At 37.6% G+C, this 26,327-nt stretch overlaps 2 protein-coding genes across 5 annotated transcripts in view; both read left to right on the plus strand.

Annotated features, from left to right (window-relative positions):
• The first annotated feature begins 2,477 nt into the window (after window positions 1–2,477).
• Window positions 2,478–9,639, plus strand: NUP42 (nucleoporin 42). The gene is made up of 7 exons (XM_014055027.2): window positions 2,478–2,726; window positions 4,424–4,619; window positions 5,092–5,186; window positions 6,331–6,407; window positions 6,507–6,593; window positions 7,935–8,013; window positions 8,554–9,639. The coding sequence occupies exons 1-7, from the start codon at window positions 2,603–2,605 to the stop codon at window positions 9,060–9,062; spliced, it is 1,167 nt and encodes a 388-aa protein (XP_013910502.2). The 5' UTR covers window positions 2,478–2,602; the 3' UTR covers window positions 9,063–9,639.
• Window positions 9,640–15,719: 6,080 nt separating this feature from the next.
• GPNMB (glycoprotein nmb) overlaps window positions 15,720–26,327 on the plus strand; it is a 35,802-nt gene continuing 25,194 nt past the window's right edge. The window contains exons 1-5 of one of the 4 annotated variants that reach the window (XM_087712785.1): window positions 15,720–15,937; window positions 16,718–16,823; window positions 18,850–18,931; window positions 19,299–19,378; window positions 24,319–24,471. In XM_087712785.1, coding sequence (XP_087568911.1) covers window positions 19,300–19,378; window positions 24,319–24,471 — 232 coding nt within the window. In that variant the 5' untranslated portion in view covers window positions 15,720–15,937; window positions 16,718–16,823; window positions 18,850–18,931; window position 19,299. Of the gene's footprint in view, window positions 15,938–16,717; window positions 16,824–18,849; window positions 18,932–19,107; window positions 19,379–24,318; window positions 24,472–26,327 lie in introns of those variants that run through there. The other 3 variants (XM_014055007.2, XM_014055015.2, XM_087712786.1) reach the window with 3 other exon arrangements.

Here is a 26,327-nt window from a genome sequence, read left to right on the forward strand (position 1 = left end):
AAGGGCTGAGGGAGGGGCTTGCTAGGCTTTTTATAACCTGTTCAGTCCCACCTCTCTGTTCCTTGTTCCTGTGTAAGCAATGTATTCTGATTGGTTGTCAGACTCCCATGGGACCATGCAGTGGCAACTCTCTAGGCTGTGTTTTGAATCCAAGTATGGTTGAGTTCTCAGATGCCATGTGGTGAGTTGGGTAAAGTTCCTTAATCCCATCCCCTGCAGCTGAAGTGGAGTCTTTATTATGTAAAGTGGACTAGCTTGGCTTTCTTAATGGCCCATTGACAAAATGGAAATGGGCAGGAAGCTACAGGCAGCTATTCTGTCTTTTAAAACATGTTTCTTTCTTTTCACATCCAGAGAAATATTCTGCCTTTTCAATATTTCCTAGGATATTTCATTTTTCTGGGAGAGGGCTGGGTGATAACTTCCTACAGGGGAATTACTCTACTATTTTGAAGAGTTTTTTACTCCAAAAGACAAACCATAAATTCAAAGATAACCTATGCCAAATTATTTTAATATTTGATTTCAAAAATCACAGCATAGTATTGTATTAGTTTCACAGAATACAGATTGAAAAAGTTGAAGCAGCAACCAGAAATAATATTCCTGACAAAACACTAAATAAAAAATGGTGAGTATCAGTCCCCTCCTGCAAATCGTAAAGCACTATTGAAAGAAATATCCAGGTCCATTTCCAAGCTGGGAGAAAAGCACTGGAAATAGGATGGAGGCTGATTGGAAAGAAAGGTTCAATTCATTGATGAAGCAGAATCACCAACCACATATGATTCTGGGACAGTTGACAAAATAGAGTTTAGAGTGGGTGGATTTTATAACTTGTGGAATCCTATGGGGTCATGGCTGGCTATAGGTGTTTTGAGCTAATTTTGTTAACCTTCGCTTGATTGTGTTGCTTATTGAACTGCTTATCTGAAGTTTCTGCCTGACCCAGTCTTTCTGAATGGATTACCAAATCTGCATTTCTATAAACCGGCCTCAGTTTCTGCTTGGGGTAGGGAAACTGGGACTGGCTTCTACCTCTCTTAAGGTTTTTTTCCATTTCTTCCTTAGGAGAAATATTCTATCCTGACTTTTTAAGATTTCCCAAAATATTTCACTCTTGGGGGAGGGGCTTCCCACAGCACCATCTTCCACAATTACTATTTTCCTCATATGTGAAACTCTGCCACATTCTTGCTTTACAGTTCAAAATGAGGGGATTTATAGAACTATAATTGCTTAGTATTTTTATTTGAATCTAAAAACATTCCTGAAAATAAAAGTGGCATTGGGAGAGCCAACTATCAAGTGGTTAAACTGTTAAAGCACCAGCTAAAAAGCAGAAGATTGTCAGTTCAAGTCAGCCTTAGCTTAAAGCTGGCTGGATGATTTGGGGCCAGTTACTTTCTCATCCCAACCTACCTCACAAGGTTGTTATGGAGAAAATAGAGGAGGAAGGTATCTTCAGCTGTTTGTTAGGACATAATTATAATTTTACAGTGTCTGTTTAGAAAATAAGACCCTAATGCTTCAATAATTTTGATGAAATAGACATTTTACAGAATGCCTTCATAGAAAACATAGCTCCCAAAATCTACTACTACATATCTACTATACTAGCATGTATCATTTGGAGCATCCAAGGAACATAAATGGGGACAAAAATCATAAAGATAATAAAATACAAAAACACCACCATGATTTTGTTTTATATTGAACTAATTTTTAAATGTCATTGCTTTGGTAAGAAAAAGGAATTAGTAGTGCAATTAAAAAAAAATGAAATAAGAAACAGTAACAAAAAGGGAAACATTTATAGTAAACAACTCAATAAAAAACCGTTAAAACATGACCACATGGAGTAAAACAGACCAGTCTTTCAATTTTGTTACTCAAAAGGATGAACACAAATCAATCCAAGAGTGCACTACTTCAGACTTACAATGTTTCTACAATAACAAAAACATTTTATTGCACCCAACGTTCAATACAAATTATTGCTCTTCCTTTATTTGTAACTTCCAAATTCAATTAAATATATGCAACTATTTCTATATCATAACCCTTGTAACCAACTACCATGTATTTGGTTGCTAGGTTTGCTCAACAAATCACATTAAAAAATTTGGCCAGCTTATGATTGAGCATGTTGTGTGAAATATATGTTTTTCTTCCCCATTTCCCCAAGCCTTCTAATTTCAAAATATAAAATAAACTGGGACTGATATTAGTGGCACAATACGGAGACTTCCTGCTGTAGCTATACTTGTTGAATTCCGCCTTCAGAGGCACATTAAATTCTTACCACCATATATTTGGGTGCCTTTTTTTAATTAATCGTAACGAGAAATCTAAAATCAGATTTAAAAAAAACAATTACTTTTTAAGATGTTGAAGGGCAAACTGCCAGTTCACTTACTTCCGCCAAAAGTAGACTTGTCGTCTTTACGTCATCACTAGGCGCCCTAATTGCTGCGTGCCCAGGCACAGCGAAGCCGTACTATTAATGCTGCGTAGCCCTAGATAGAATCTTGCGGAGCGGATACGGTAGTGGAAGCAAAGCGGGAAACTTGTACTGGCGGTGGTGAGACGTTGCTTTCCCATGGCTCACAATTCTGGTTGGGTTTGCTCTTACTTCTTGCAGGGCAACTGCCGTTTCGGTGATAGATGCTGGTATGAGCATCCACGCGGTGGCAGAGCCAGCCAGGCCTTTGGCCAAAACTCAGGTACGAAGGGAATTTGGGTTCTCTTAAGGGTTGCCGCTTGAGATTTCTAGGGTTTCTTCCCGCGGGGAACGTGGCTGCATAATGGACTTGCTCGGGAGAGAAAGGTCCGCCTTTGACTGACAGAGTGTTGGTTTTTAACTTAGTTTGCTTGTATTTTGTTCTGAACCCCCACCCCAGACTCTTTTACAGTGACAAGTTGAAACCAAACTTGACAGTATTTTTTTTTTAAATTAGGATGCTTGGTCTAATTTATTTACCGCTCTCCTTGCGAAAGAATCCTATAGCAGTTAACAAAGTTAAAACGAACTTCAAAAAATATTGAAATTCATTAAATAAGATTAAAACAAAGTGCGTTACAAAAACAGTGTTAATGGGCAACGCAGCCTCTTTCTGTAATAGTTACTATTCAGGCAATGTGTTTGAAGTTATCCTACTCATCATGAAATAAATGTGTTAGTCTTCTATGGATTTCAGTGGGATCTGCTTTAAGTAGAACTAAATTCATCCCGCCTGAATATCCTGCTCATTTAGGATTTTTCCACTTCAGCTGCCAGAGCAACTGTAATTTGCAATTTTTGAAAAAAATCACCTGGTTCCAAAAATACTGAGATGCTATTAAAGTTTGTTGAGCTTTTGGACACCCATAGAAATTAAACAATTAAAGGCTGTTTGTTTCCATTCAGTGTAAATGATAGTTTATACAGACTGCTCTTCATCAGCTGTTGAAACACTGGCTCAATATGGTCTCTGCAGATTCTCAGAATTTTAAAGGCCAGTACAGATAAAGATCCAAGGTCAGACTGCCTACCAAATGGCTAGCACCTGTGCTGCTATTGTCCTGCCTCTTTAAGAAGTCTCCCAAGCTAGCACAGCAATTGTTAGTTATAAAAACTGAGCAGAGATGCAGCTGGGTATGGTGTGGGGGAGGTGTGTGTGTACCTAAAGCAGCTTCTAAGCAGATGGAAATACTGCCCTTTATCAGTAGTATTTGGAGGAGCAAGAGGGAAAGAGTGGAGCAGTGAATACTAGCCTTTGAGTGCTGTGTACTGGAATCCCCTGACTTGGATATATATAAAAGAGCCCATGTCAAAAGTATAATTGGAATACCCCAAAGTTGAGATATCTAACCATATGTGTAGATGTAGCTTAAACTAAGGGAGTTCAATAAACACTCCACAAAAAAGGTTTTGGCTAAAAAGGGGGTGTAAAAGGAGAATGGAGCTTGCCTCTCACAGAGCTCAGATTATGCAGGAATTGACATGCATCCTGGCTGCAGAAACTAGGCCTCTTATCAGATCTTACACCAAATTAACATGAAAAAACAGAAGGTCAGATAGACTGGAATGCGAAAGAGGCAAGAAGAGAACAGTGTAGGAGGCTGATAGATCTCCTTAAAGGGATACAGACAAAAGAAGGGTCACATTACAGGAATAAAGATGATCACAGTTGTGAAGCAATCTGGTGGGATAGAAATATCTTAATTTTTAATGTAAAATAAGTATGATGAAGAGTACAAAACTTGTAATATTATGGATGATGTTGTCTAGGAATCTACATTTGAGTTATTTTCTATAGATTTTGGATTTGTACCCGTCTTTCTAAGCCCATTTCTGTTACTTAATTCTGTGATATAGATTAAATTATTTTTTACTGCAAAGAAGATAAATGTTTGATACACTGTGCTCTCTTTCATTCAGGCCCCAGCAGAAGAGGAGCACGGGGTGGACAGCAACATTATTCTGTTAGCTTGCAGGCATTTAATTACTCAAAATCATCTAAGTGGAAAAGCAACAATGATCCCAGATCCTCAAATTTTTCTCAGAATAGATTTGCTGCCTTAGATTCAAATGAACATGTGAATAATGATACTCCACCTGAAGAAGAAAAACTTAAGTAAGTGGCATTTTTCCTTTAATTACTGTGAGATTTAAATATTCTGTAAAAACAACAATCCTAAACTCAATGTCTTCAGTTCTTTGCCATGGTTGTTTATACAGTTCATTGAACTGAGTATTATAATTGCATACCGAATATGCAAACTGACTTGTAGACATTTTATAGGTATACCTAGAGACCCTTGGGACAATGGCACTTTCCTACTGGTAGGGTTTTGTGATAGTAGAGCGGCACTCCCGTCACAACTTACTATCAGTTGTCTAACTAATTTTAGACAGGTCCTATTGTTTGCATTGGGCAAGAAAAAGGATTGTGGTTAAGTGTTTCATAAAATTATCTATGCTTTTTGCTATGCTCAGTAAGTCTTGATTTGTCTCCGTGTTTAAAAACAGTGAAACCTTAAGATTAGCTTGGTTTGATTTTACATCAGTTTAGTATGGGTTACAACTTTCCATTATCATTTATTCAGTGAAATAATAATGAAAGACATGGAGATTTGGGAATCCTCTGGACAATGGATGTTTTCCTCCTATTCACCAATGAAAGAAAAACCTAATATTTCAGGTACAAATTACTCTATTGTCAGGTCTCATTGGATGAGACATTGCACATATTTGTGTAGCTAAGGCACTATGGATTAAGTGGGATATTTACACTTATTTTTATTTATTAAATTTATTTGCTGCCCATCTTGCAATAAGGCAATTATGGGTGGCTTACATAATAAAAAAGATATTATTAAATATTAAAACAGTAAGTATAACATTAAATTAAGAATTGGCTAGATGGCAGGAATATACAATGTGGTGGAGATGGATTAAATTCTATTTAATCCAATAACCACTACAGAAAGGAACACCCACATCCAGGCCCCGGGCTAACTGGCCAGGTTCTAAGGCCTTGTTGGAAGGCTGAGAGAATGGGGAGTGGATCTCCCTTCAGTGAGTTCCAGATGTTCCAGATGGTAAGAAGCACAGCAGAAAAGTGTCTCCTGGACCCCGCATAGCAAAATTCCTTGACCAACTTTTAAAAGGCCTTAAATGTATTTGAAACAGAACAGTTCTGTTTGCAATGGAGAATATTTTAAATCTTAAAGATCTACATCTCCATGTCTCCTGATTCTCCTCTGCAAATGTCTCTATTTCTGGATGGTGCCCACACAAACACACACTTTGTGGCCAGACTCTTACACTCAATTGGAGCTAGATACCTTGGGAGCTGTTCATAGGAGAAAATGGAAAGCATATGAGGTCAATAATTTATTTTCCTTCAAATTACAATTGTCTGGTGACTATAGAAATTGTCACTATAAGATGTATTTAAAAACCAGTCCAAAATAATTTAGACAAGGTACCTTTATTCTAATATGGGATCAGATTTAGGAGACAGCCATATGTGTGATATCCAGATCTCAAGTAGGCATTTCAGATCCAGAGTTTGCAATTATTGACCACACTTAAAATCAACACCAGAAGGCAGCAAGTGTTGTGAATGGCAATAGGGGTCACTTGCTGGAAGACGGGGCAAAATTTTTGACTTGGTTGTACAGGGGCTTAAGAGACAAAATGAATGTATTTTAATTTGCTAATGAATTATTTTGCCAATGAATCTTTCTTAACCACAAATTGTATCTACATGTATAGTTTCTAGCCTTGCATTATGGGGATAAAATATTTCCCTTTCTGGTCTTTGATTGTTATCCTTACAGGTTTCTCTGACTTTCTGCCAGAAGAGTTGCGTCTTGTGTATTATAACTGTAAAGCAAACAATAACACACAAGTTTATGTAAGTGTCTATATTGTTTAATGTAGAAGGCTGAAGCACTTTTTAGAAAATTATTTGAAATGTGAAGCAGTAGTGAATAATCTTTCTTCCTCTTTTCAGATCAATTCAGTCCAGCAGCTAGTTAATCAGTGGAAATGTAGATTGCATGAATTGAAGAATGCAACTCCCTCTACTAAAACGGCAATGGTGAGTACAACTGGAAAGTATTTATTTTTAAAAAATGTTTTCATATTTTTGGTCCTGATTTTCAAACCAGTAATAACTATGGGCATTGTTAGCTTAATAATACTTGGAACTAACAGAGGAAAGCTTCAGTGATAAGAGGGATTGAGTTTACTGTAACTTGCTGTTCAGATAACTGAGTTTAATTGGCAGCCTTTACAAACACATTTTAAATTGTAGGCAAAATTTTAGATTATTTTTTCAGCATTTATTTTACTTAAAGGCATTTGGAGAATTATATTGAAACATAACTAGTGGCATAGAAATATAATAAATAGTCAGATGGAATCTACCAAGTTTTTTTCTGCTGCAAATCTGTACAAGTTATATCCAAGACAGATAAATGCTTGTCTGAGTTTTTATTCCGAACTACTACAAAGAACAATCAGGTAAGATAAGCCTCCCTGGACTTTTAGGCAAAGGTATATCAGTAAATGAAGGCTTGAACATCACATTCCCTCTATATAAATGTTACTCCAGAGGTGTAGAAATTGGACTAGATTTCCAGTTTCTTGAATGTGAAGTGTTGCCTCACCTTCAGCCAGGGGGTAGATGCCTGAGGTCTTATTCAGCTTTCCTATCTAGAAAGGAGGCCAGGAAAAAAATGCAACTTGCTGCTAAAGTAAATAAAAGTGAAATAAGATTTTACAACAGTGTGGCAAACCCTTTGCGCTTATTCCTTTCCCTTTTAATATTAAACTGACTATGGGCCTCACAATTTATGGATTGCAATTTTAGTATAGTAGACCATGTGCAATTGGCAATTTTATCATAGATTTTATCTGTTATTCTAGACTTTTTAATTGTATATTTACTGTGTGTTTTTATTTCTTCTGGTCTCTGGTCTATGACTAATAAATTGAAACAATTTAAGTAGGAAAATACGGATAATAAAAATTGATAATAAAATCATTTTAATATAACTAGTTCTCAGTAACCACAATTGAGCCCAGAATTTTAGTTGAAAATCATTGTCATTAAGAGAGTCAGCACATGGTAGCTAAGTGAATACATCCTCCCAAATGAATGGTTTTTGCCAGAAACAAGCAAAACACTTATAAATTGCAGTCACATGACAGTTGGAAGCTGCAATCAGTTATAAATAGGATCTGGTTGCCAAGTAGCTAAAAAAAGTGGTCACATGACCTGGGGAAATGCAGCCATCATAAATTTAAGAGTAAGTTGTAACTTTTTGGCGTCTATCATAACTGAACAATCATTAAACATACCAATATGAATTTCAAAATACTTAATCTGAAGCCGTAAAACAATATGAGAAATATATAATTTATGTTTGTTTTAAAGGAATTGAAGAATGTGTCTAGTCACCAATATCCTCCATTTGGGTTTGGACAACAGCAGATGCCACCTTCTAGAACATCAAGTAAGGGATTTGTTTTGGCTGATCCATTTTACTGCATACTTCATTTTGATTACTGTATTTTTCGGAGTATAAGATGCACTTTTTCCCCTCAAAAAAGAGGCTGAAAATCTGGGTGCATTTTATACACTGAATACAGTATTTTTTGCCTCCCCAAACCCCACCCCTTCACCAAAATGGCTGTGCAGAGCCCATAGGAGGCTTTCAAAGAGCTCCTGGGGGTTGGGAAGGGTAGAATTGAGCGAAAAATTGGCTGTTTTTTGCTCATTTTGGGGGGTCCCCACACCACAGGAAAACTCTGCAAGCCTCCTAAAGGCTATTAATGCCCTTTTTTAAAAAAAGTGGGGGCATTTTCGCAAAAAACGGGCCATTTTTTGGAGTTCTGCAGAGTGGAAAACCTTTTTTTAAAAAATTGCCTCTTTAAAACCTTGATACATCTTATACTTTGAAAAATACAGTATCTTAGATTCCCCTTTAGTGCAGTTTTCTTTTTCTTAATATTGCAACTATTCTTACAACTTTTTCTATATGCTATAATTGCAGGCTTTCCTACTGATGCATGGAATACTGCTCAGGCCTTTTCGTTCAAATCTCCTGAACCTGCTGCTGGAAGCTTCACTGATATCCAAGGTGCTGCACTTCCTTCAGCTGCTCCTCCTACAATTGGCTTTAATAATATGCCAGATTCTTCAGCAAGTTCCTTTTCATTTAATATGGCTACAACAACGGATGGAATACCTACATTTTCTGGATTTGGAACACCCCCTTCTGCAAATTTTTTACCAGACACCACACCTGCATCAGGATTTGGAAAAGCAATTGCACCTCCTGCTTTCAGTTCTACATATACACTCTTTGGAGAACCAGCACCATCTCTTGCCAGTAATATTGCAGAATCATCCCCAGCAATTCCAACTTTTGGCTCTTCAGAAGAATTATTTACTTCACAGCTTCGACTGTCTACAGAAGAACTAAGACAGTTCAAAGGTATAAAATTCATTTTGGGGAAAGTCCCATTAAGACCGCCACCCATGGAATTTCTTAATATGTAGCACATGGCTACATATGCTCCTTTTTTTTACATTTGTTAACATATATACTATGACCAAATCTTTGGACTAAGTTTAATTTTCTTTATGGGTCACCATCAATGCTTCAGAATTATTGGATTTATTTCTACTAATGAATATTCTGACTAATAGAAAAATTGAAATGTTTAGTTTGAAAACAAATATTATGTTGAAAATAATAGTTATTTAACATTCATTATTCAAACATTAGAACTCTGAATATAAATTTAGTAATAAGCCTTACTAATGTCCAAAGTACTGTATTTTCTTTGGCTGCTACCTGTGCAGTTGCCTTTAATAATCTGCCAGATTTATTAGCAGGTTTCTTTTCATTTAATGGTACATCTGATGTGGCTACAACATCAGATGGAATTGGAACACCTGGATTTTTTCCACATGGAAAACCTTTTTTGTGCTGCCTAGATTGTATAATATTACTCAGGCTTATTACTATTCTTTGTGATATAGCTATATGAGTATAAATGATAAATTTGCAGAGGATTAGTAAGGCAGCTCTATTCAATGCAAAGAAAGAAAAATAAAATCACTACCGTTCAAATGTGTCCTGGTGTCCTTCATACTATTTGCATACATCTGGTTGCATACTAGAATGTCCTATGAAAGGAAAGTTCAGAGCTAGTGAAGCGCTTCGCACCCTAAAAGATTGGGGAGTATCTAAATAGCTACTCCCTTCAGTATAAATAGAATGCCTTGACTTGCTAAAAATAGGGCAAAAGGTGGAAAGTGATTATATGCTGTTGTCCTTTTTCTATTTCCATGTGATTCCTTTAAAATTACAAAACACTTAATGTTTTCTATTATGGCTTTCTAGACCGAGCACCCAAAACAGGGGGCGTGCACCTGAACCCCCAAAATGCAATGTGCATGCGTGCATATGCCATGCCCCTTCATGCATGCATGTGCCATGCCCATGTCTCTCCTGCATGCACCCCACGCATGTGTGTGCGCCCCCCCTGGGCACACCCCTTGCCAATGCATGCACACATGCCCACTCTGTACACCATGCATGCACGGCAGAGACCCGACAATTAGCTGGCTGCCAGAAGGCACACACACATGCAAGGCAGAGATGAACTGCAGTGATGGCCCGTGTACCCACAGAGAGGGCGCTGCGTGCCACCTGTGGCATGCATGCCATAGGTTCACCATCATGGGCTAAGGTGTTGGCTTTGTTCAGGAAAATGCAGGCAAATTTCTAATGGACTTACTGTCAGTTTACAGTGACTATCTCATGGCCAATCTCACTCAACTCACTTAGCTTACTATGTTACATATGTTGTTGTTATGGTATTAAAATTAAGGGATACCATCTCAGCAAAGTAGTGCAATACGAGTACAACCTGCAGTATACATAAACTAAGAATACTGTGGTTTATATGTCATTGTTTTGAACAGTATTTAAAATTACCTTTTTTTTCTTCCTTTCAATTGTGTCCAATTCTCAGATACTGCCTGGACAAGTCTTTTTTTTTTTTGGCAAGGATTTTCAGAAGTGGTTTGCCATTGCCTCCTTCCAGCATGTTCCATGCTAATCCTACATGTTTTAGGATACTGTATATCAGATATTGAAACTGTCAACTAGGGAGTGATTTATTGTTCTACAGCACAAGTCTCCAAGAGACTTGTTAAGTTACATTTTACAATATGTTACCTGGCTCAGAGAGCTTGTTGTCTAACTCAAAGTAATGGCATGTGGGAAAGACCCTGGGAGATGGGCAAAGAGATGCTATCTAGGAAAGGGTCAAATAAGAGACAGCACAGCCTTCAATTTATAGTGTTTGGAGCAAGAGGCTCAGAAGTTAGCAATAGCACTTAGATTTGTATACTGTTCCCCACAGTGCTTTACAGCCCCCTCTGAGAGGTTTACATGGTCAGCATTTTGCCCCCAACAATCTGGGTCCTCATTTTACCAATCTTGATGGAAGATTGAGTCAGCCGATCAGAATTGAACTGCTGTGGGCTGAATTAACCTGCAATAGTACATTCTAACTACTATGTCACCACAGCAGCTAAAGTTCTCTGTGTGAATGCAGAGTGATGGCAGGAGAATTGTACTTCCAGAATTGCAAGATTCTATTAATAATAGCTTTACAATAACGAACCAGCTTATTTAGTCATGTCTTTTATCTGGTCTACCTGGTAAAACTCAACTAGAAGGCAAGAAATTTGGGAAGCAGTTCTACAAAGTTAATCACTTTAAATCTTTAAAATTGCTGCTAAAATATTGCGACAGCATGAATAGGCATTTTTATTGTTTAATACACTGTTTTCCTGTCAGCAAGCTAGTCACATTTCTATAAATAATTTATGAATTTTTATTCTAGATCACATGAAACATAGTCCCAGCATGTGCTCTGTCATATGCTCAAGGTAATTAGATTACTTCTGATTACAGAGTAGAAATTGGTTTTCAAAAAGACAGATGAGAAAAAGACATAGCGTTAAGAGCAATTTGGCAGACTGAAAACCGATCTTAATTATCTTAATTTAGATACTGTACCTATAGGTTGCAATGACATAAAGTTATCTTTTTAAAAATTAGATTTCCCCTCACAGTGATGAAAACACAAAATAAATTGTTTTCTTATATAATATAAACTATACATTTTGAAGGACAGACTACAATATGTAAGGAAAGCAATTTTGAATGTATAGTCCTCAACAGCTCTTGTTCCACAGTGAGAGGGCACAAACATCCAAAACACTATAATGGATGGCATTGTGATCAATTTTGTAGAGGCTATACAGGAACAGAATATAGATGGTAAATGTAAAGGGCCAAACAATTTGGTTAAATTGTTCATTATAATAAATAGTCCACTATCAATATTTTACAATTATATTTATTGAATAAAACTGCTAGTTATGGGGAGAGCTGCTGACAAGCTCAACGGTTAAAGACATTGAGCTTGTCAGCTGGAGACGCAGCAGTCCAGGTTCAAGATCTGAGATACACACAATGGGGTGAGCTTCCATTCCTGCCCTAACTTGCCCACCTGGCAGTTAGAAAGCATACAAATGCAAGTAGCTTAACATGTACCACTTCAGTGGGAAGATATGAGCATTCTGGGCACCGTAAGTCATGCTGGCCACATGATCAGAGAAATTTTCTTTGGACAATGCTGGCTCCCATGACCAAGAAACAAAGATGATCATCATATCCTAGAGCAGGGATGTCAAACTCGCAACGTCATGATGCTATCATGTGACATATTGTTACTTTTTCCTCTGCTAAATGGCATGGGAGTGGCCAGTGTGTGATGCATCCAGTCCGCGGCCTGCACGTTTGATCGCCCTGTCGTAGAGTCGGATATGATTGACAGGGAAACCTTTATATTTCCCATTTAATCTTCCAAAAATAAGATCTATAAAACTTTCATTTTATTTTTGGTTTCAAGAGTTTAAGTTGCAACAGACTGCTTTAATTAAAGTAGCTTTTTCAGTGCTTTTGTAACTTCAGACATGGTTGCATATCAAGGATTACATAGCATTTAAAACAATTTACAGAGCATTTTTATGCTTAGAGGTCCATTTGATTGAATCTTGCCCTTCTCTAACTAGAAAAAAAAAGTTATAAATAATACTTATTGGCCTGTTCTGAAACTTTGCACGAATCTATAAGATGAAAATTATGATAATGGTGAACAACCATGACCATGTAATTAATAAATGGTGTGGCTTTCAAGGGATAGCTATCATAGGATAGCTTGTTTTTTCTCTATAAAGCTGAGTGATCTAAAACAGACACTCCAATATATAAAAGTAGATCTTCCTTTTGAAAATATTTTTTAAAGGCAAGGTATATAGAATACAGAGTGTCCTTAATTTACAGTCATTAATTTAATGACCATTACAATGGCACTGGAAAAAGGGACTTTTTTTTTTCAAACTTATGACCATTGCAGAATCCTTATGGCACATGATCAAAATTCAGATACTTGGCAACTGCCTTATGATGATTGCAATATCCCACAGACATATGATCACTATTTGTGACTCTGACAAGCAAAGTCTTGGGGAAGCCAGATTCATTTTACAACTGTTATTAACAAAACAAGTACAGTGATTCACTTAACAACTGTTACAAGAAAAGTTGTAAAATGGGACAAAACACTCTTAGCAATTGTCTCGCTTAGTTATGGAAAATTTGGCTCAGTCGTCCGTCAAGGACTGCCTGTATAAAGGGTGCTACAGCTTATCTGTAGATTCTCAAACTTCCTCAGAATTGTATTAAACAAATTGTTCAGTTGGTATCTATTGACAGCATTTTCTCAAAAAGTGGGAAATGACTATGGCAATTTTTGCCTTGAAACACACATACAAAAAATGCCTTTGTATCTGAAGAAGCATTAAATCAGGGCTTTTTAAGAGAAAGTAGCAAACAATTTTTTTCACTTTCAATGCTTTGAAAAGTTAATCCCATTAGTTCTATAAAACGCATTACTTAAGATAAAATAATTCTTTCTGCCAACATGTGAGCCTCTTCCTTCTATAAATATATTCCCTCTTACAAAAGGAAAAGTGTGGGGGAGGATTTTGTTAAGTGTAAATAATGAGCCAAAAGATATTTTTCTTTAATAACTATTTTTAAATGTAGAATAATGAATAGGTTAATCTTCTGTTTTCTTTAATCAGAACAGCAAACAAGGCCTTCCCTCTCAAGTGTTTGATCAATCAATTACAGTTGGTTGCAATTGAAAACATAAGATTAAGTTCTATTTAGTACACTGGAACTTCGGAGGAGGTAGGGACAGAACTGAACTTTTTAACATAATCTTAACAAAAATTGGCTTTTTGAGACTTGTGTGAAGCTGTAAAATGATATGTAATATAGCAGGAAAAAATGACAGAGAAAGGACTTGTGAAAAGAAATTTCCTTCCCTCCTTTCCATTATTTCATACATGAAACCAAAATGATTTAAATTTATCTAATTAACACTCCCAAATAGGGTACTAAAAAGCTCATTCATTAAAGTTAACACTAGCTTGGTAAATCAAATAACTAATTTCTCGATCTGTATGGGCAATACTTGCCAGAAAGTTAGAGTGTTTTAATCCCAATTTATTTGGAAGGCACCAGATAAGGTGAGTATTTTATTGAAAATTTATAGGACTCTTATAAATTTGCCCCTAAAAAGCTTCTGTCTGTTTGTGAATTGCAAAACCAATTGATTACATCTGCTTATTTTGGCTACCTCATCCTCCCCTCTCATATGATTTTAGGGTTAAAGCTAGGTACAGTGTCAGACAATATCAAATGTCAAGAATTTATTGTATAATCACAAGATTAGGCAAAAAAAATGGATTTACATTTGTGAAAGCAAAAAAAATGAACAAAAGCCATTTGCAATTCTAATCTGGGGGATTTGAAGCTTGACTATTTTAAAAACACTCAAAAGAAACCATGATGCTTTAATATATCTCAAGTGATAAACAGAAATGTGCAGCCCATTAGTTTTTTTACAGTCATTATCTAAATGAATGTTTCTTTGTCAGTGCATAACTACAAACAATACATTAATGATGGTTATACATTTTATAGTTATATAATTTACTCTCACACCTTATTTGAGACTAAAATATTATTTCATTGTTCAGTTTTGTTATCCATATTTAATAAAAGACAAGAGGAAGACAATATTACAAGAAGATGGGGGGAGAGAATGGAAACTTCCATCATTCACAACCTTTTTATTTTGCTACCTTCTTTTCTACTCTTCTTGGGTTTTCTCCAGTTTGCCCTTGTAGGAGTTTTAAACATTATGTAATTGAGTCATATATCTCAACTCTGCCCAGAAGGTGGGATATCTTCTAGGCCAAAACATAAATACTGAAATATGGCAAAGAGCTGTGTCTCCATACATGTTTGAGACTACAATTCCCAGAATTTCCCTCTAGGCTAAGTTGCCTTGGAATTTTGGACAATGCGGTCAATTTTATTTTCAGGATTTGAGAAGAGTCCAGGCAGGAGCAAGTAACAAATTTAATTTGTAATTTTCAGATTGTAATACTTTTGTGTTCTACTCAGTATAAATCTAATAATAGTGGCTGAATTGTCTAGTAACTTTGGACAATTTGGACAAAAAGTGCAGGAAAAATTTCATTATTTAATACGGTTTGAAATGGAATTCAATTTTATTAGCAAATTTGTCTATTTGGTACTTGTCATAACTTCTGTCCCCTTTTAAACTATTTTTCCTTTTATTATTCTTATTTTGCTTTTAATTTGATTTTAATAGATGCTGTTTATTCACACTGAACATTTTAACTAATAATAAGAAGCATTGCTGCTGTTTTTCCTAACAAATTTAATGAAATAATATTTTCCTACTTTTGTCTATTTTTGTTGTATCTACTTTCCAGAATTTTAGAAAGTATTCATTTCCACAATAGATACATTTAAATTTGTATTTTAATATAAAAAAGCTTTTTAAAGCTGTAGAATAGGCTGTGAATATTGCTTTATTTTATACATTATTCATCTGCTTCTGGCTTTAAATTCTCATCCACAGTATTAATATTTCTTCTATTAAAATATCTGTTTTTACCACATACAGATAGTTCTCAACTTGCAAGCATTTGTTTAGTGACCAACTATTGCAGCATCCCCGGTCAGTGATCAAGATTTGGCTGTTTGACAACAGGCATGTATTTTTGATAAGTTGAAGTGTCCCAGGGTCATGTGATCACTTTTTGCGACCTTTGGCAAAGCACTTTCAGTGTTTTTGTTGGCAGTGGACTTAGCAGCTCTGCAGGAATTCCATCAACTTCTCAGACTTTGCAGTTTGGCAACTGGTTGAATGCTTCCTCCTCCAGGAGATCTAGTTCCATTTCTGGTAGGTCAGCTTCTCTTCTTGCAGCTTGCCTTGTTTTTTCATTTGTGTAAAGTTGTTCTGCATGTTCCTGCCATCTTTCTCTGATTGCTTGTTGGTCATATAATTCCTGATGAATACATCCTCTGATCATAGCCTTTCTTGGTAGCCTCATATTGTAATAAACAACAACATACATTCAATTTTGCAGATACTAAGATTGTGGGACGAGCAGGCAGAAAAACAACCATGGAAGTGACTGAACCCTGGGAAATTGGATGCTCATCAATCAACAGGAATGCTGATTTATCCCACTTTATCAATTACTTGATAAAGGCAAGAGCTTGGCTGCACAAGGAAACGATTTAATAGCCAGCCCTCAATACCCCAATCTGCATCTAAAAATGTACATACAACAGGCACCATATAAATACCCTGAGGTTCCCAATTCCTTGTAGATGAGAGTACATCATGAATCTGAAAGCTCTGAAGACAAAATCTCTGGTCCCGTGATCAACCCAGATTGGATCCTGCAAACTTGTGACTGAAGTTTGGCTACTAATTACAATGAAGCGTTGCTATGATTTTGCAGTTAAATGTGCTTGGGACAGAAATATAGAAATATTAAACTACATGATTGCATGAATACTTTTTTTAACACCAACACTGGGGAGTCATATACTATATTATCGCCAAACCTCTAAGAATCTTGTAAAAAGTCCAGCATCAACTGTTTTTCAGCTATCTTTCAAAACATCTTAATAAGATTTATGCAACCTAATAATTTGTGTGGTGACATACTAGATGTGTTATCCAGCATGAAGCCTGATGCCTATTGGGAATATCTGGAGAAGACACAAGTTACAGAGGACCCGTCTGGACATGACAAAACAAATCATTTGATAACAAAGTAGGTGACACAAGATTGACTTGTTTTATTTAGAGGGATAAATACCTTATTTCAGGGTTATTTTCAGAGATTGGGTAGAAGAAAACTTTTGCTAATCAAATTTAACTCTGTCAAGCTATCACGTTTTGCTCCCACATGTCATTTTTTGTTGTTGTTGAGTTTATAAAAGGAGCCAATTTCCTTTCCCTTCTCCAATTGAAAGAGGGGGCCTATTGTATTTAATAGTTAAGCTAGTAGTGTGTGCCATGTGACAAATAGCATTCAAAGACAGTGAAGAAAGAGCCATAACTTTTAGCCTTCTTCAATCTAATAAAACTCTGATAAATTAGACTCTCAGAATTTTCCCAGCAGGCTTTGCCTGTGCCAGCTGTCAGCTGATGGGAGTTGTAATTCAGCACACCTACAGACAATAAACTGGATGATTCCCAGGGTAAAAGAGTAAGTCACTTGGCAATCATGTGAATGCCATCTAAACTTCTGAAGAAAGTATGCTTTATGTATGGGAGAGCATAGGAAACAGCTGACCATATACAGTGGTATATACTGTATACCACTGTATACAGTGGTATACACTTTTTTTTTACAATTTTTAGTGAATATATGTCCCTCTCGAATTTATGCCACTAGCTAATGATGATTTCTAATACAACACTAAAGGGAGTCCTACTGAGCATTTAAGAGTGTTTCCTGTCAGAGAATGGTTTTTTAAGCATCATGACAATGTTCAATAGATTGGAGTTAGCAGATTAAATTAGTTAGAATTAGTTAAAGTGGTGTCTCACAATTTTGTGTCATGATTTGTGATCTTGAATCTAATATGGCATTTGGCTGGGTACTGTAGGGAAACGGAATGATCTACTTAAGCTTTTAAACTTTATTAGACCTTGCAGCATTTTTGTGTAGAATCTACCCACAGATCTCATGAAATGAAAATAACATCTGTTTCTAAAAAAGTAGGTGAGACACAAAAAGAGAAGGCACACATGAAGGCATGGGCAGAACACAAAGACCAATTCATATTCATAAAGCCCTTCATGGTATTGGACCTGGGTACTTGAGAGACCGCCTGCTGCCAATTACCTCCACCGATTAGATCGCACAGATTAGGCCTCCTCCGAATTCCATCTGCCGGCCAGTGTCGACTGGCGACTACTCGGAGGAGAGCCTTCTCTGTGGCTGCTCTGACCCTCTGGAATGAACTCCCCTGGAGATTCGAACCCTCATCATCCTCCAGGCCTTCCGCAAAGCCCTTAAAACCTGGCTGTTCCGACAGGCCTGGGGCTAAAGAACTGTTGCCCCCATCTCGAATTGGTATGACTGTTGTGTTTTAATCATGCATTGTTTTTTATGTCGTTTTAAATTCTTGTTTGTATCCCCCTTCCCTGGTTGAGTTGTGAGCCGTCCTGAGTCCCCTTCGGGGAAAAGGGCGGCATATAAATAAAATCAACATCAACATTCCAATGGTATGTTTCTCTTGGGTAGCAATTCTCAAAACATTTTGTTTGAAGAATCCTTTACATTCTTAAAAATAGTTGAAGACTCCAAAGAATTTTGGTTTATGTGTGTTATATTTGTCAGTATTTATTATATTAGAAAATAATGATGAGAAATTTTAAAATATTCATTTATTAGACTTTACAGATCTCTGAAAGGGCAGGGACCCCAAAAGATCCTCAGACCACACTTTGATAACTGATGCTCAAGGGCAAAGGTGTGTAACTTTGTTTAAGGACCTGCTTTTGCATGGCTTAGTAGCTGCATTCCAAAAAAATCAGATTCAATTTTCAAAATTTTGAGTGAAACTTTCAGTTTTAAGGCACACATTTTCCCCTGTCAAATCTTTTGTCCACTACAAATGCTTAATTCATGTCCTGCTTGCCTTAAGGAAGTTTGTACAAATTGAAAAAACTAGGGCCAACGTTGTGTTCCTGTGTTATAGGACTAATATATACCGTAGTGTGCTTGAATTGCATTTAGTCCTGGAGTATGTAACCCCATCTTGATGGTCCTAATTTTACTGTTATAGAACTCTTGGAAGCACTTGTAATTCTCAGCTACTCCAGACACCATTCCTGGAAGATGTAGAACCTGCCCATCTTTGAATCACTGTAAGAATTAAAATATTAGCAGACTACATGATTATGGCTACTCTGTTAAAGACGCGAAAGTGCACTAGAAATGCATGAAAGGTAAAACAGAGCTGCATAAAAATCCCAGTGAATATTAAAAGTGAGAGGAATGACTCATAAGCACATGAGCTGCAGGGAGGGGGAAGAAGGGAGGGAGAAAAAACAAAATCATGCATCTCTTCTTAATCCAGGCCCATCACATGATGAGCCCCAAGATCTTAATTTAACCAAAGAGAGGAAGAGAGGAGGGAATTGTTATCCCAGTCTTACTTTGAAGAGTTGAGAGGAACATCAAGTCAGGTTGTACAAGTCCTGTAGTGTGGTTGTCTTTTGTCTATCTATTCAGGATGAAGTGGACTTGCCTATTCTTTCTCCTTGGATGCCTGTTTGTTGGTGAACATGTTCTGAGTGCTACAGCTTCCAAACGTGAGTTCCTTGCTTTTTCCATTTCTCCTCCTCCATATGAAAACTGGCTGTAGAATTGCAAATTCTGGGTGGGGGAATCAGATATAGAAATGATGGCATATTTTCCTTTAATTTATACTTCTAAAAGCACTTTCTAGGAATCAAGTGAAATTTGGGGATGAGGGATTCTGCTTAAGAAAGTAGAGATTTCCCAAATATAAAGAAAAACAAGTGTGAAAATTTTGTTCTGTTTGTACTGTACTGCACCACAAGATGGTCTGTAATTCTACACACATGTTTATGTAGAAGAAGATCTTATTAAGATCAGGAGGGACATTTCATCAGAAACCTGTAAGGATTACAAGATTCATGTTAGAACAAATGGTCAAAAACAATTTCTTCTCAGCATCCTTTAGCTTTTATATTAAAGTCCTATGTGGAAAACAGATTTATGTTTATATTTTGTTTATTCCTGGATTATTCATAGTCAGGATTGTGTTCTATGTTAGGTATTTTCAATGAGGAATAAGAAAGAGAAGCAAAATGAACCCTACATTACAACATACCTGTGTGCATGGGCTGCAAAGCTACATTCTCTATGCATCCTGACACTTCACAATAACTGAATATGTAATTGTACCAGCTGCTGACATATTAAACACCTCTGACCAAGAATGTGTATATGGCAAATTATCACTCAGAAAGAGCATGTTTGTCTTGGGATGACTATTATCTCTTGCAAGGACTGACCCTCTCTCAAACAGTATGGCTATCTCTTTTCCTGGCAGTGTGTCAGTGAAATACCATACTTTCACTACCATACACCACATTTAGAAATTAAAATACTTCTTAATTCTTTACACAATACAAGCAATAATGGTCAAATATTTTCAAAGCCAGGTCATTTTGAGACAGGGAAATTTTAAGATGCAAAATGACACAAAAGCTACAGTTTGAAACCTTACATCTCTGAAATACTTTTTGGGAAGACAAGCATTCTGAATTCTATTGTTTAAGAAATTACTTAAGAAGTGGAAAAACTTCAAGGGGAAGGGTTAATCATACTCTTGGATCTCTTCTTTACTTCCAATTTCTCCCCCCAAAAGGAGTTATTAACTCATATTATAAGTAATGGGGGCATTGTTTTTGCATTATCATGTGACATATTTTACCCTCTTAAGGATATATCTGAGGCCATATATTTTGGCTCCCTTCTTCAAATTAATTCTCAAATCACTGTTCCTCATAAACATGAGCCATGGTCTGGCCCAGAAATATATGGGCTGAATGCACTCAAGGAACCCTATAAATAATTATAGAAACTTTGTGCTTCTAATTCACAGTATTAATCTCCAACAGCTAAAATCTTGTCCAGATTATATGAAGAAAGAACATTTTAATTTTCTGACTTTTTCCAAGTGGCCATCTGCACACTTGAGCTATTCTCAGTCAACTTCTATTTTCATTCCTAAGGGAATATAATCAAGACCTAGTTGTCCTGCCAAATCCAGAAGTAGGCATTTTAGGTATTATAGCTAAGGTTGATAGTGAGCTGCAGCAATTATCTGAGGACACATCCAGATCGCTGATTTCACATGCTTTTCCCAGGAAGCACAACTTGACATAACACAGAAGCCCACCTCCTTCTTTCTTTAATAGTAACTTATCTGGACAGCTGATAAGTTCACAGGAGAAGTCAACTCCACCTGCAACCATTTTGACTCACCTTCTTTTGGATGAGATATGATGCATATACGACCAAGTGAACATAAGCCGTTACAGGAGAAAATGCCCCCAATGCTTAATAGAGGTGGTATGTTCCGGCCTTCTGACAGTTCAGACATATTAGCAATATACCAGCCTCTTTGCTGTGCAGGAAACTTCTTGTCTGAACTGTTGGAGACCATCTCAGGGCTGGTGGTGGAGTTCCCCAAACTTATGTTTCTGGGTGACTTCAAGCTGAGTGCAACCTCAGAAGCAGTCCAGGAATCCATGGCCACCATGGCAGCCATCTCAGATTTTCTGGCTGACTTGGGACAATGGTCACATGCCAGATTTGATTTTTTTTGTCGGAGCAATGGCAAAATGACCTGGTGAGGAGGGGGTTTAAGACTAGTCCCCTTGTCATGGTCATATCCTGTAATGGTGCCCCCACCAAAAGGAGGCTGGACCCATTTGGATGGTTTGACCCCAGTAACTCATGGACCTTGATAGGAACTGAGACATATTTGGGGGTATGGCTGCATGAGCCTGCTAAAACTGTGGCGGCAGCAATGGTTTTGGACAGGATTGTGCACATGCGGCCTCTCTTAACTTATTGCTTCCAACCCTCCCCTTGGTTTACGGAGGAGCTACAAGTTCTGAAAAGGACCTAGAGATGCCTAGAACATCGCTGGAGGAAGACAAGGGATGACTCTGATGGGCACGACTTAGAGCCACTATTAAGACCTACATTGTGCAGTAAGAGTGGTGAAACACCAGTATTTCTCTGCTCTTATCGCATTGTCAGAGTGCTGCCCAGAGGCTCTGTTTTGGGTTGCCCATTCCCTCCTAGGTCATGGGGGCTCAGGCTATCTTTTTCAGGGGCAGGAAGAAGAGTTTGTTCAGCATCTGATGGACGAAGTCACTCAGATTCATTCCCAGTTGGACCCCATGCATGGAGATAGTCCATGTGAGATGCCACAGGAGAAGTCTTGCCGTGTTATTTAGGAACAATTTGATTCACTTGGCCTGATTAAGTGGACAGGACCCTTGATGCTGTCAGTGCCACTACTTCTTAGTTAGATCCTTGTTCATCCTGGATGGTGAAAGCTTGAGGATGGTGGGTTCAGATGTGATTAATATATCACTAGAGGAGGGGACATTTCCGGATGCTTTTTAAGCAAACCCAGGTTCACTTCCTCCTTAAAAACCATCACTGGATTCCACCTATCTGCCTAATTTTTATCCAGTTTCCAACCTCCCATTCTTAGAGAAGGTTGTGCAAAAGGTGAATGCAGGACATGGGTGCATGGAAAATATTTTGAATAAAATAAGTCTCGGAAAATTCTGATATGCATCAACATAACCTAAATTTTGACATGTTGAATGAATTAAGTCTTTCTTCATCTGGAAAGAATCTGACACGAGTTTTTATTTTATTGCAGCACTTTTATAACACGAAAAAAGTGTAGTTTTCTTTTTATTGAGGCTTAAACAAAACCATTTTATGAAACATCCCATATTTCAAGGTTTTTAATTTTTTAAAATTATTTATCAATGAATAATATAAGACAACAATCTCATTACAAGGTGCAAAAGGTTAGAACTCTTATTATTCTATAAGATTTTGGGGAGGAGATTGCTTGCACACTGGGGAATTTTGGAAGTTGGATTTTCACACTCTTAAAGTTGCTGAGATTCCTGCTGAGGCATAGGTTTGTTCCCCCCCCCAGTTGAAACTTTATGATAATCTTTTTAGATCATTATGATGAGCCCATGCTTGGTTAGCTATCATGAGGCTGTGAAGAAAACCCTCCCCTTCTTTCATAGTATGAAAATTGCTGGCAAATTTAAACTCTTGAAGCTTCATTCTCTGCCATCAGCATGTAAGGAACTTGTGTTGCAAAAACTTCTGATATTAAAAAACATCAATAATGTGACCCACATGCTCTTGCTAAGTGCCAAACTTAATTGCAGTTTTTATTGGAATGATGTTATTTTTCTTTAATCAGTTCATCAGCATTTGTCTAAAGTGAAACACTTTACTTGCAGTTATAAATTATATATTTTGTTCTTAAGTACACAAAACAATTATCCCCAACTCACCCACTTTATGTGTGAGTGACTCATAAAATTGACACAGAGTATTTATATCAAAGGCAGTAATCACCCTAATCTGCATTTGCAGGGTCTCCTCCAGGCATCAAAACTTCAATTGCAGAATGTTGCTTAAAGCATTCAAGCACAGAAGTGCAAACTTTTTTCACTCTGTCTTCCCATTGACTAAAGTGAAAGAACAAATGTTAAACATATCCAATCTTCTAGTGCATTCGTCTTGCCTTCTGTTGGTGAAATTGGAAGCATTACTTTTTAATCAACCCTCATATAATGGCACAAAGTAATAATTGTGTTTTAAAATATTAATTCAAATATTTTGAATAATAATGACAATTAAAATGAAGAAAATAATCTTCTGTGGCACTATTGGTCTATTGGTCAAAATGGGAAATGCTTTAAACAACCTTCAAAACACTATATATAATGTGATTACGGAGAGTGAACAGACTTTCATCAGTACACACAGATATAGGATATATTTTCAAATTAGTGCAGTTGTATTGGTGTACTTTCGACATGGTGGCTCAGTGGCGAATACACTGAGCTTGTCAATCAGAAAGGTCGCAGTTCAGCGATTCGAATCCCTAGTGCCATGTAACAGAGTAAGTTTCCGTTACTTGTCCCAGCTTCTGTCAACCCAGCAGTTTGAAAGGAAAAATGGGAAAATGCAAGTAGAAAAATAGGATCCACCTTTAGTGGGAAGGTAACAGCATTCCGTGCGCCTTCATTGTTTAGTCTTGCTAGCCACATGGCCACAGAGACGTCTTCGGACAGCGCTGACTAGCACATATGTGCGAGGGGAACCTTTACCGTTACCTTTTATCAGTATACATAATTAAATAAAGTGAGTTTATAGGAGTGCTAAAATTCTGTGAAGAAGGGATTGGCACAATGTAACCATATTTGTGGATTCCATATTGCCCTCAATATAGTGTGATCAGGGGTAAAGCAGGTTGGACCAGAAGGTTAGTTTTGGCATCTCCCATCCAAAGGCAGAATTGCATAACTCCTGAAAAAAGCTATTTTTACAGTTTTCTGAATGAGGATCCATTAGCATGAAATATGGGCACATAAACCTTCTGTTCGTGTGGAAAACAAATAAAATTCTTAACTTTGTTGATGTTTTGAATTTCTCTGTGTAGTATTTAGAGATGTGATGACTCATAGAACAGCATATTCTCATAACAAGCACAACCACAGGCTGGATCATTGGTATTCTGATCGTAATAACTGGAATGATAAGCTTTATCCTATCTGGGAGAAAGGAGACTCCAGATGGAAAAACTGCTGGAAAGGTAATTCTATTTTCATGATAGGATAAAGATGAGTGGGGGAAGGCAATCAGCCTGAAGTGAATGCAACTGTAGAATAATATGGATGATACAGTGTAAGTGGAGCTTGGCAAGAGTAATAATTTTGTTTTCTGTAGAATAATGAATTTTTTTGTTTGTGAAAATATATGGCTGTTTTTTTATAATATAAGGATTTTTTGTTTAGCTATTTTTACACAAGTTAAGGGTATCTTTAGTCAATATTATCAAACTTGTCTTCTCTCATACTGCACACATGACTTGGCACCATCATTAGCCAAATATTTGGAGTAACGAAAGTTCTGCCATATCATTAGTATTACAATTAGACTGGAGCATTCTTTTGAATTTATGTATTAAGTTTAGGATTTAAAATATCTATTGGAATTGATTAGACTTCTTGAGACTTGTAAGTAATTATACCTTGATGAATGATAATAGAATGAAAATTATTTTGTGATACAACTGATTTTAATTTGGTACAGGATCCTAAACTTTCTCAATTCATGGCAGCTTTACTGTTAAAAAGATATAATGTCACAGATGGATGTTGCAAAATTGAGCTTTGTAAATATCACAAAAAACATTTTTACAAAATATTATCTTTCAGTAGCTGATGGAGTGCCCCAACACACAATTTGGAAACTACAGGCTTTGGATTAAAATTTATTAATGGAATTAGACAGTTTTAACATTAGATTTTCTTGAGTTTGTTAGGCCTATGTTAATATTATGCTTTATTTGCTTAGGGCTACTTTTTATACTTAGTGCTTCTTTTAGAATTAGTCTATGATACTTCAACGGACGTATCAACATTTCAAAAAATTTTCAGTTCAGTGAGCGTGGCTAGGTGGGGGACATGTGACTGAGTGGGCATGGCCAACAATATCACTCATGCCCATGCCGACTCAGTCACATGCCCCTCACTTAGTCATGCCCCCACTTAGCCACGCCCACAAAACCAGTGAAGATTTCTGCCTCACTTTCTTCATAGCCACCAAATGCTCCGTGCCCTCCCCCTACGGACTGGTGCTGCAGGAGGGAACGAAAGAAACCAGTCTTGGGAGAGACCTTCCCTCCCCCTCCAGAGAGCCTGTGCAGGGAGAGAGGAGGCGGGCTGGTTTGAACACAGATGGGCAGTTTGTGGTCAGCCCCTCCTTCACTCATTGGGGCAGGTGCAGCAAAGCGCCACCTGCAGGGGTGAAGACAGCATGCTTGCGAGTGAGTTTTTCTCCCCCCCCTTTCTCACTTTGCCCACCCACCTCCTGCTGCTTTCCTCCTGCTCTCCCCCCCCCCCGTTGCATAGTCAAAACAGCCAAAGAAACGATGATGAGGGTTAAGCAGAGACAAAAGGATGCCTGGAGGGGCGCTCCCCTTTGTCCTTGGCTGTGGGGGCTGCCTTATCCTTCCCTTGCTTGGCTGCTATCACCAGGGTGACACCAGGGCAAGCAAGAGAAGAAGAGGGGCTGGAGAAAGAAAGAAGGCACGTGATAGCAGAGGGCGAAGGCACGCCCCTTTGCCCTTGGTAGTGGGGGCTGCTTTATTATGCACCTCCTTTCTTTCTCTGGCCCCTCTCCTTCCCTCACTTACCCTGGGGGCCTCCCGGCAATAGCAGTTGAGTGAGGGAAGGATACGCACGACAGTCCCAGCCGCACCTGCCCAGCTGACCAGGTGGGGCTGGGCTGCATCCAGCAGGAAGATGCCCCGCTGGCAGAGACTCTGCATGAACAATGAGGGAAGGGTGCAGCTGTGGGGGAGGCTGGCCATCCCCCAAGCCAGCTCTCGGAGGAAAGATGCTGGCCCAGGGCTTGCTTCCTTTACTGCTTGCTGCAGCTGCCCAT

Source organism: Thamnophis sirtalis, unplaced genomic scaffold (genome assembly GCF_051295495.1).
Source record: "Thamnophis sirtalis isolate CommonGarterSnake01/CBP01778 unplaced genomic scaffold, rThaSir2_p1.2 scaffold_4, whole genome shotgun sequence".
In the NCBI taxonomy this organism is placed as follows: Eukaryota; Metazoa; Chordata; class Lepidosauria; order Squamata; family Natricidae; genus Thamnophis; species Thamnophis sirtalis.